Below are 12,500 nucleotides of genomic sequence, written 5' to 3' on the forward strand. Positions count from 1 at the left end.
AATAGAATTTGAAATATTCTTACATAATAAGAAATTCTTTAACAGTTTAAATATCCATAAAGATTTGAATTAGCCTTGATACTAATTTGAATCTGTTTACCAGCACATACAATTTTGAATACTTTTACCATTTTTCCACACACAGTAAGTTAACAAATCGCAATATTAGTTAGTGATTGTACAATTAATTAAGTGAATACTGCTATCGACCGAATGCAGTATTCACTTAATTAATGGTGAATTTACTAATATTACTATTTTTGTTAACTAGTAACCCAACCAATGTATATGGCAAGCTTGCCTTCAAGATCGCCATAGGCTATCACTCTTGTTATTTTTAGGATGGGTTATTTTATTTTAGGATGATATGAACGATGACCCATCCTAAACATAACAAGAGTGATCGCCCATGTTGATCTTGCAGGCAAGCTTGCCAAATACATTGCAAAAAACTTTTAAAAAGATAACAGGGCAACATTAAATTCACCATCTACCACTACATGTCAAATACCATTTTCATTGAACGCCCCATCACTTTCATATTAGACATTTAACACTCTAACAAACAAAATAAACCGGGAGTGATCTCCCCTAAACTTTCTCGAATATTCTTATATAAAATAACAGGGGATGGGAACTCGGGCTATAGACATGATTTTTAATCCATTTTAAATACTTAAAGTTTTAAAAATAGAATAAAATCTCGTAGACAAATTAATTGCACACCAAGTGAACGCGAATAAAAAAGCGCATAATAGTGCGCAATATTATTAGTACTTTAAAAATTTACATTAGTTTTTTGAGAAATCGGAAGTAGCGTAAATTACTACTTCCGGTCAACGGAAATTACTCAAAATTTAACAGAAGGTAGAGAATTAGATCTTTTACTTACATGTGAAATTTCATTTATCTATCTGAAATAGTACTCAAGTTATAGGCTTTTGAAAAATTCAAAGTAGAAAAAGTACCACTTCCGGTTGTCGGAAATCGCTCAAAAGTTGATACGGATCTACGATTTTGATAAAATACTTATATATGAAATTTCATCAACCTAGCTGTAACGGTACTCAAGTTATCGTGTTTACACACGGACACACACACACAGACACACACACACACAGACACACAGACATACGGACAAGATTGCAAAATTATGTTTTTCCGTATCAGTGAGATGCAAAACGTCGAGATTTGCAAAAATCTCGATTTTTTTTTTTTGCACGATTACAAGACTTTCTCTATACTTCGTATATACGAGAAAGTAAAAACAAAACTCACACACAGAATCATACCGTCAGCAAAAAAGAATTTAATACCACCTGTATTTAGACTTAACCGATTCTTTTACAATGTTATGCTTTGATCTGTCCGACAGTCATATTTAACGCAATATAACAAAAATAATAACAACCCAATAATAACAGAATGGACAGAAGGACAGACAAACCTAGTGGACAGACAAACCTAGTGGACAGACAAACCCAGTGGTCAGACAAACCTAGTGGACAGACAAACCTAGTGGTCAGACAAACCTAGTAGACAGACAAAACTAATGGACAGACAAAGCTAGTGGACAGACAAACCTAGTGGACAGACAAACCTAGTGGACAGACAAACCTAGTGGACAGACAAACCTAGTGGTCAGACAAACCTAGTAGACAGACAAAACTAGTGAACAGACAAAGCTAGTGGACAGACAAACCTAGTGGACAGACAAACCTAGTGGACAGACAAACCTAGTGGACAGACAAACCTAGTGGTCAGACAAACCTAGTGGACAGACAAACCTAGTGGACAGACAAACCTAGTGGACAGACAAACCTAGTGGACAGACAAACCTAGTGGACAGACAAACCTAGTGGACAGACAAACCTAGTGGTCAGACAAACCTAGTGGAAAGACAAACCTAGTGGACAGACAAACCTAGTGGACAGACAAACCTAGTGGACAGACAAACCTAGTGGACAGACAAACCTAGTGGTCAGACAAACCTAGTGGACAGACAAACCTAGTGGACAGACAAACCCAGTGGACAGACAAAAGACAAACCTAGTGGACAGACAAACCTAGTGGACAGACAAACATAGGGGACAGACGCACCTAGTGGACAGACAAACCTAGTGGACAGACAAACCTAGTGGACAGACAAACCTAGGGGACAGACAAACCTAGTGGACAGACAAACCTAGTGGACAGACAAACCTAGTGGTCAGACAAACCTAGTGGACAGACAAACCTAGTGGACAAACCTAGTGGTCAGACAAACCTAGTGGTCAGACAAACCTAGTGGACAGACAAACCTAGTGGACAGACAAACCTAGTGGTCAGACAAACCTAGTGGACAGAAAAACCTAGTGGAGAGACAAACCTAGTGGACAGACAAACCTAGTGGACAGACAAACCTAGTGGACAGACAAACCTAGTGGACAAACCTAGTGGACAGACAAACCTAGTGGAGAGACAAACCTTGTGGACAGACAAACCTAGTGGACAGACAAACCTAGTGGACAGACAAACCTAGTGGTCAGACAAACCTAGTGGACAGACAAACCTAGTGGACAGACAAACCTAGTGGTCAGACAAACCTAGTGGACAGACAAACCTAATGGACAAACCTAGTGGACAGACAAACCTTGTGGTCAGACAAACCTAGTGGACAAACCTAGTGGACAGACAAACCTAGTGGACAGACAAACCTAGTGGTCAGACAAACCTAGTAGACAGACAAACCTAGTGGACAGACAAACTTAGTGGACAGACAAACCTAGTGGTCAGACAAACCTAGTGGACAGACAAACCTAGTGGACAGACAAACCTAGTGGAGAGACAAACCTAGTGGACAGACAAACCTAGTGGACAGACAAACCTAGTGGTCAGACAAACCTAGTGGTCAGACAAACCTAGTGGAATGACAAACCTAGTGGACAGACAAACCTAGTGGACAGACAAACCTAGTGGAGAGACAATCCTAGTGGACAGACAAACCTAGTGGACAGACTAACCTAGTGGACAGACAAACCTAGTGGACAGACAAACCTAGTGGTCAGACAAACCTAGTGGACAGACAAACCTAGTGGACAGACAAACCCAGTGGACAGACAAAAGACAAACCTAGTGGACAGACAAACCTAGTGGACAGACAAACATAGGGGACAGACGCACCTAGTGGACAGACAAAAGACAAACCTAGTGGACAGACAAACCTAGTGGACAGACAAATCTAGTGGACAGACAAACCTAGGGGACAGACAAACCTAGTGGACAGACAAACCTAGTGGACAGACAAACCTAGTGGTCAGACAAACCTAGTGGACAGACAAACCTAGTGGACAGAAAAACCTAGTGGAGAGACAAACCTAGTGGACAGACAAACCTAGTGGACAGACAAACCTAGTGGATAGACAAACCTAGTGGATAGACAAACCTAGTGGACAGACAAACCTAGTGGAGAGACAAACCTTGTGGACAGACAAACCTAGTGGACAGACAAACCTAGTGGACAGACAAACCTAGTGGTCAGACAAACCTAGTGGACAGACAAACCTAGTGGACAGACAAACCTAGTGGTCAGACAAACCTAGTGGACAGACAAACCTAATGGACAAACCTAGTGGACAGACAAACCTTGTGGTCAGACAAACCTAGTGGACAAACCTAGTGGACAGACAAACCTAGTGGACAGACAAACCTAGTGGTCAGACAAACCTAGTAGACAGACAAACCTAGTGGACAGACAAACTTAGTGGACAGACAAACCTAGTGGTCAGACAAACCTAGTGGACAGACAAACCTAGTGGTCAGACAAACCTAGTGGAGAGACAAACCTAGTGGACAGACAAACCTAGTGGACAGACAAACCTAGTGGTCAGACAAACCTAGTGGTCAGACAAACCTAGTGGAATGACAAACCTAGTGGACAGACAAACCTAGTGGACAGACAAACCTAGTGGAGAGACAATCCTAGTGGACAGACAAACCTAGTGGACAGACTAACCTAGTGGACAGACAAACCTAGTGGACAGACAAACCTAGTGGTCAGACAAACCTAGTGGACAGACAAACCTAGTGGACAGACAAACCCAGTGGACAGACAAAAGACAAACCTAGTGGACAGACAAACCTAGTGGACAGACAAACATAGGGGACAGACGCACCTAGTGGACAGACAAAAGACAAACCTAGTGGACAGACAAACCTAGTGGACAGACAAATCTAGTGGACAGACAAACCTAGGGGACAGACAAACCTAGTGGACAGACAAACCTAGTGGACAGACAAACCTAGTGGTCAGACAAACCTAGTGGACAGACAAACCTAGTGGACAGAAAAACCTAGTGGAGAGACAAACCTAGTGGACAGACAAACCTAGTGGACAGACAAACCTAGTGGATAGACAAACCTAGTGGATAGACAAACCTAGTGGACAGACAAACCTAGTGGAGAGACAAACCTTGTGGACAGACAAACCTAGTGGACAGACAAACCTAGTGGACAGACAAACCTAGTGGTCAGACAAACCTAGTGGACAGACAAACCTAGTGGACAGACAAACCTAGTGGTCAGACAAACCTAGTGGACAGACAAACCTAATGGACAAACCTAGTGGACAGACAAACCTTGTGGTCAGACAAACCTAGTGGACAAACCTAGTGGACAGACAAACCTAGTGGACAGACAAACCTAGTGGTCAGACAAACCTAGTAGACAGACAAACCTAGTGGACAGACAAACTTAGTGGACAGACAAACCTAGTGGTCAGACAAACCTAGTGGACAGACAAACCTAGTGGACAGACAAACCTAGTGGAGAGACAAACCTAGTGGACAGACAAACCTAGTGGACAGACAAACCTAGTGGTCAGACAAACCTAGTGGTCAGACAAACCTAATGGAATGACAAACCTAGTGGACAGACAAACCTAGTGGACAGACAAACCTAGTGGAGAGACAAACCTAGTGGACAGACAAACCTAGTGGACAGACTAACCTAGTGGACAGACAAACCTAGTGGACAGACAAACCTAGTGGACAGACAAACCTAGTGGACAGACAAACCTAGTGGACAGACTAACCTAGTGGACAGATAAACCTAGTGGACAGACAAACCTAGTGGTCAGACAAACCTAGTGGACAGACAAACCTAGTGGACAGACAAACCTAGTGGACAGACATACCTAGTGGACAGACAAACCTAGTGGAGAGACAAACCTAGTGGACAGACAAACCTAGTGGACAGACTAACCTAGTGGACAGACAAACCTAGTGGACAGACAAACCTAGTGGACAGACAAACCTAGTGGACAGACAAACCTAGTGGACAGACTAACCTAGTGGACAGATAAACCTAGTGGACAGACAAACCTAGTGGTCAGACAAACCTAGTGGACAGACAAACCTAGTGGACAGACAAACCTAGTGGAGAGACAAACCTAGTGGACAGACAAACCTAGTGGACAGACAAACCTAGTGGTCAGACAAACCTAGTGGTCAGACAAACCTAGTGGAATGACAAACCTAGTGGACAGACAAACCTAGTGGACAGACAAACCTAGTGGAGAGACAAACCTAGTGGACAGACAAACCTAGTGGACAGACTAACCTAGTGGACAGACAAACCTAGTGGACAGACAAACCTAGTGGACAGACAAACCTAGTGGACAGACAAACCTAGTGGACAGACTAACCTAGTGGACAGATAAACCTAGTGGACAGACAAACCTAGTGGTCAGACAAACCTAGTGGACAGACAAACCTAGTGGACAGACAAACCTAGTGGACAGACATACCTAGTGGACAGACAAACCTAGTGGAGAGACAAACCTAGTGGACAGACAAACCTAGTGGACAGACTAACCTAGTGGACAGACAAACCTAGTGGACAGACAAACCTAGTGGACAGACAAACCTAGTGGACAGACTAACCTAGTGGACAGATAAACCTAGTGGACAGACAAACCTAGTGGTCAGACAAACCTAGTGGACAGACAAACCTAGTGGACAGACAAACCTAGTGGACAGACAAGATTCTGGCCACACGTGCTGTTCTTGAAGTCCTCGCTGTTCCCCACACACTCGGCACCGTCGTTCGCTGGGGCTGGGTCGTCACAGAACCTGAAATTATATGGGGGTGGGAGGGTGCGTTTGCACAGAATGTGAACATATACGGGGGGGGGGGTGTGAACCTAATATTATATGAGGGTGGGGGTTGTTACAGAACCTGAGATTATAAGGGAGGGGGGGGGGGGGTTTACAGAACCTGAAATTATAGGGGAGTCGGGGGTTGTTACAGAACCTGAAATTTTAGTAGGGGGGTTGTTACAGAACATGAAATTATAGGGGAGGGGGGGAGGTTTTTGTCACAGAACTTTCAATTATATAGGGGGGGGGGGGCACGTTCATCTTGACAGATAAACGAAATCAGTAGAGACACAAGGCTGACAAGGGGTACGGCCCGCACCATATGACAACATTTCGTAATATTAACTGCCAACGCTAGGTTGTACCCAGCTAAATGTATACAATACTAAGCGTGACACCAAATCGAAAAATCAAAATTGTTGAAGGGGGGGAGGGGTGACACCCTCACTTCTTCGGCCGAAAGCAACCTCTCAACACGCGAATCTTTACTTGTCTATGAACTGGTGCACCGTCAAATAGGCCTAATATTATTATTAGGCATAATATTTCAACTCATAATATAATCAGCCTGTGATTTTTATTTTATGATTGAAAATGGATTTTAACACCCTAATCTCCAATTTAGAATAAATACTAAAGAGGAGTGTATTTAATTAGGATTTGTTTGAACGCACTAGTTGCAAAAATGTTTATTCTACGAGTCTTCCAAGTGTCTAGGACATTATCTCCCTGTCAATTACCCATCAGCCATAACCGTCCCCACACTGTTATTTCCCTTCTGCAACATTTAACTGTACTTCATCTGCCCAAAGAATTGCTGGGTCTAAAGTTTATTTTTAATTTAATTGTTTTAAGGGGGGGGGGGGGGGGGTGGTAATTACTCTGAGGTAATGGCCTCTGGACGTGGATAATGTTCTGCTCATATTATAATATATGGGATATATATATATATATATATATATATATATATATATATATATATATATATATATATATATATATATATACATTTGTGAGTGTAGATGTATATGAACTTTGTGTAAGTATATGTCTCAGTCCGTGCTGTATTCTTGAGTGTCACATAATTTTCCCTGGTTGGTTATTCCATTGGTTAACTCATGTACGAACGTACAGGCATGCAGTTAAAAAACTTGACCTACCTCACACGTTTCTCGGTGTGTATGTAGCACTGATAATGGCAGACCCACTCCGACCACTGCCCCCAATGACCAGCGACTTCAAGGATTCAAATCAAAAGAGAGTTATAAAAAAAAATGGAAAAAAATTTATAAAAGTTGACGCTCGGATGGTATGGGGGGGGGGGGGGGGGAGTTGGGTGTCTTGACTTTGTTATAAACAGATGACATCGGTGGCGTAGGTAGGGATGGGTGTTAGAGAGATTTATAAATAGCACTCACCCCACCCCCCCCCCCCCCACACACACACACTAGCACCACCATCACCACCACCACCCATGGCCCCATATGATAAAAGTTGTCTTCCGTTTACTTAGAGCTAAGGGAGACAGTCTTCTTCTTCGTCTTTATTTTAGTGTTGGAAGGGATCCCCCTCCAACACAATTAAGTATACGTGTCAACTGGTTATGCGCCGTTGAGGCCATTGACTCCGATTTCAACCTGCTTTTCTTTTTGGATTTGGTTCCATAGCCTTTGCCCAGCTAAGAACAAACTACAAGGCAGCAGTTGTTTGATTTTGGGGTTGTCTCTCCTAGAAGAGTGGCTGTCCCCAGCTATCAAGCCTCATCTGCCCGAGAGTTCGAACTTGAGACTTTTCGGTTTAGCAACCAGGAACTTTACCGACTCGACCACGCCGACGCGGTATTCTCTTGTGTGTGTGTGTGTGTGTGGTTTTGTGTGGGTACATGTAAATAATTATTTCTAACCACCCATTTCCTCCCCATGGCCGATTCCTGTTACGCCATTTTGTTAAAAGAACCAGTCATTATTCACACGCACACACACACACACACACACACACACACAGACACACACACACACACAGAGACACACACACACACAGAGACACACACACAAACACACAAACACACACAGAGACTCACGTTCACATATGCATGCACACAGATTCCCCAATCACGCTCACACCTACATACACACGTACATACATACTCTGATTCCCGAAGACGAGATCTTCATCGACTACGTTGTCGTTATCATCATCTTAAAAAAAAAAAAACAACATGGCAGCTATTAGCTTAAGAAGAATGAAATCTCTTTAGTGGTTTTATAATTTTCTCTTTGGCATCCGTCACTGAAGAGAACAGACACGCAGTTTATTTATGTGACGTCAGTAAATCACTATAAGACGTCAGCGGATACTCGCTGGTCTCTATATGACGTCGGCGAACCACTCGCTTGTCTCTATATAACGTCAGCGGACCACTCGCTTGTCTCTATATGACGTCAGCGGACCACTCGCTTGTCTCTACATGACGTCAGCGGAGCACTCGCTTGTCTCTATATGACGTCAGCGGACCACTCGCTTGTCGCTATATGACGTCAGCGGACCACTCTTTTGTCTCTATATGACGTCATCGGACCACTCGCTTGTCTCTATATGACGTCAGCGGACCTCTCGCTTGTCTCTGTATGACGTCAGCGGACCACTCGCTTGTCTCTGTATGACGTCAGCGGACCACTCGCTTGTCTCTACATGACGTCAGCGGAGCACTCGCTTGTCTCTATATGACGTCAGCGGACCACTCGCTTGTCTCTGTATGACGTCAGCGGACCACTCGCTTGTCTCTGTATGACGTCAGCGGACCGCGATGTTGACTCACCTCTTTCGTTCGCTGTCTCCTCGTCGATTTTGCCATCGCAGTCGTTATCTAAATGATCACCGGGCTGCATGAGAGTTATCTCGGGGATACACAGCTAAAACAGGACAAGAACACACGTTATCTCAGGGATACACAGCTAAAACAGGACAAGAACACACGTTATCTCAGGGATACACAGCTAAAACGTGGGACGGAGTGGTCTAGCGGTAGAGAGCTGGACTGCTAACCCGAAAGTCTCGAGTTCGAATCCGGGTTCAAGTCAGTAGAACGTCCCTGAGTCCACCCAACTCTGATGGGTACCTAACTCTCGTTAGGGAAAGTAAAGGCGGCTGGGCATAGTGCTGACCACACTATCTCTTCATATGCCGAGGTCACAGAAACAAGTGAACTCTACTTCACTTGCCCCATAGACCGTAAGGTTTGAAAGGGAAACTTTTACTTACTTACACAGCTAAAACAGGACAAGAACACACGTTATCTCAGGGATACACAGCTAAAACAGGACAAGAACACACGTTATCTCGGGGATACACAGCTAAAACAGGACAAGAACACACGTTATCTCAGGGATACACAGCTAAAACAGGACAAGAACACACGTTATCTCAGGGATACACAGCTAAAACAGGACAAGAACACACGTTATCTCAGGGATACACAGCTAAAACAGGACAAGAACACACGTTATCTCAGGGATACACAGCTAAAACAGGACAAGAACACACGTTATCTCAGGGATACACAGCTAAAACAGGACAAGAACACACGTTATCTCAGGGATACACAGCTAAAACAGGACAAGAACACACGTTATCTCAGGGATACACAGCTAAAACAGGACGAGAACACACGTTATCTCAGGGATACACAGCTAAAACAGGACAAGAACACACGTTATCTCAGGGATACACAGCTAAAACAGGACAAGAACACACGTTATCTCAGGGATACACAGCTAAAACAGGACAAGAACACACGTTATCTCAGGGATACACAGCTAAAACAGGACGAGAACACACGTTATCTCAGGGATACACAGCTAAAACAGGACAAGAACACACGTTATCTCAGGGATACACAGCTAAAACAGGACAAGAACACACGTTATCTCAGGGATACACAGCTAAAACAGGACAAGAACACACGTTATCTCAGGGATACACAGCTAAAACAGGACAAGAACACACGTTATCTCAGGGATACACAGCTAAAACAGGACGAGAACACACGTTATCTCAGGGATACACAGCTAAAACAGGACAAGAACACACGTTATCTCAGGGATACACAGCTAAAACAGGACAAGAACACACGTTATCTCAGGGATACACAGCTAAAACAGGACAAGAACACACGTTATCTCAGGGATACACAGCTAAAACAGGACGAGAACACACGTTATCTCAGGGATACACAGCTAAAACAGGACAAGAACACACGTTATCTCAGGGATACACAGCTAAAACAGGACAAGAACACACGTTATCTCAGGGATACACAGCTAAAACAGGACAAGAACACACGTTATCTCAGGGATACACAGCTAAAACAGGACGAGAACACACGTTATCTCAGGGATACACAGCTAAAACAGGACAAGAACACACGTTATCTCAGGGATACACAGCTAAAACAGGACAAGAACACACGTTATCTCAGGGATACACAGCTAAAACAGGACAAGAACACACGTTATCTCAGGGATACACAGCTAAAACAGGACAAGAACACACGTTATCTCAGGGATACACAGCTAAAACAGGACAAGAACACACGTTATCTCAGGGATACACAGCTAAAACAGGACGAGAACACACGTTATCTCAGGGATACACAGCTAAAACAGGACAAGAACACACGTTATCTCAGGGATACACAGCTAAAACCTGACAAGAACACACGTTATCTCAGGGATACACAGCTAAAACAGGACAAGAACACACGTTATCTCAGGGATACACAGCTAAAACAGGACAAGAACACACGTTAGTAACCTGGACTCTATAGGGTTCAACGGTGTAAAATTGACTTGCTGAAACATGTCAAGATGTTGTACCAGAAATGACTTTTTTCAATCCAAACATTAGCACCAGACCAACCTGCCTCCAACAATTAAAACCAAATAGCACCTAAACCAACCTGCCTCCAACAATTAAAACCAAATAGCACCTAGACCAAACTGCATCCAACAATTAAAACCAAATAGCACCTAGACCAACCTGCCTCCAACAATTAGACCCTAATAGCACCTAGACCAAACTGCCTCCAACAGTTAGACCAAACTGCCTCCAAAAATTAGACCAACCTGCCTACAACAGTTAGACCCAAATAGCACCTAGACCAAACTGTCTCCAACAAGAAGACCAACCTGCCTCCAACAATAAGACCAACCTGCCCCCAACAATAAGACCAACCTGCCTCCAATAAAAAGACCAACCTGATTGATGCCTTCAGCGATGTAGCCTGCAGGGTTCATGTAGCTGTAGAAGCGCGCCAGGCCGTAGATGTAGCAGCCAAAGTACACGGTGTGCATGGTGTAGAGCCGGTGGGTGCCGGGCTCAATCTGCAGGTTGCCAACCTCCCACTCCTCCAACCCGATGACTTTGTGCCAGGTGGCGCTGGGTAGAGACAAACAAGACTTAGTCACCGGTGTTCTGTTGACTTAGTCACTGGTGTTCTGTTGATTTAGTCACTGGTGTTCTGTTGACTTAGTCACTGGTGTTCTGTTGACTTAGTCACTGGTGTTCTGTTGATTTAGTCACTGGTGTTCTGTTGACTTAGTCAGTGGTGTTCTGTTGACTTAGTCACGTGTGTTCTGTTGACTTAGTCACTGGTGTTCTGTTGACTTAGTCTGTTCTGTTGATTTAGTCACTGGTGTTCTGTTGACTTAGTCACTGGTGTTCTGTTGACTTAGTCACTGGTGTTCTGTTGACTTAGTCACTGGTGTTCTGTTGATTTAGTCACTGGTGTTCTGTTGACTTAGTCACTGGTGTTCTGTTGATTTAGTCACTGGTGTTCTGTTGATTTAGTCACTGGTGTTCTGTTGACTTAGTCAGTGGTGTTCTGTTGACTTAGTCACTGGTGTTCTGTTGACTTAGTCACTGGTGTTCTGTTGACTTAGTCACTGGTGTTCTGTTGATTTAGTCACTGGTGTTCTGTTGACTTAGTCACTGGTGTTCTGTTGATTTAGTCACTGGTGTTCTGTTGATTTAGTCACTGGTGTTCTGTTGACTTAGTCAGTGGTGTTCTGTTGACTTAGTCACGTGTGTTCTGTTGACTTAGTCACTGGTGTTCTGTTGACTTAGTCTGTTCTGTTGATTTAGTCACTGGTGTTCTGTTGACTTAGTCATTGGTGTTCTGTTGACTTAGTCTGTTCTGTTGATTTAGTCACTGGTGTTCTGTTGACTTAGTCATTGGTGTTCTGTTGACTTAGTCTGTTCTGTTGATTTAGTCAGTGGTGTTCTGTTGATTTAGTCAGTGGTGTTCTATTGATTTAGTCACTGGTGTTCTGTTGATTTAGTCACTGGTGTTGTTGACTTAGTCAC

General features: G+C 43.7%; 1 protein-coding gene and 1 long non-coding RNA gene across 2 annotated transcripts in view; both read right to left on the reverse strand.

The window, feature by feature from the left end:
- The window catches only part of LOC131947399 (semaphorin-5B-like), a 12,282-nt gene extending 4,669 nt beyond the window's left edge, over positions 1-7,613 (reverse strand). The window contains exons 1-3 of the mRNA XM_059308617.1: positions 7,592-7,613; positions 7,298-7,373; positions 6,007-6,110 (exon numbers count right to left, since the gene is read on the reverse strand). Coding sequence (XP_059164600.1) covers positions 6,007-6,110; positions 7,298-7,373; positions 7,592-7,613 — 202 coding nt within the window. The remainder of the gene's footprint in view (positions 1-6,006; positions 6,111-7,297; positions 7,374-7,591) is intronic.
- Positions 7,614-8,284: 671 nt separating this feature from the next.
- LOC131947605 (uncharacterized) lies at positions 8,285-11,457 on the reverse strand. The gene is made up of 3 exons (XR_009387908.1): positions 11,393-11,457; positions 8,956-9,049; positions 8,285-8,335 (listed from the first exon to the last, which is right to left on the reverse strand). It is a non-coding gene; the product is annotated as an uncharacterized LOC131947605 (long non-coding RNA).
- Between the last annotated feature and the right edge of the window lie 1,043 nt (positions 11,458-12,500).

This window comes from Physella acuta, unplaced genomic scaffold, assembly GCF_028476545.2.
Source record: "Physella acuta isolate Inbredline_101_S28 unplaced genomic scaffold, ASM2847654v3 ptg000057l, whole genome shotgun sequence".
NCBI lineage: Eukaryota > Metazoa > Mollusca > Gastropoda > Physidae > Physella > Physella acuta.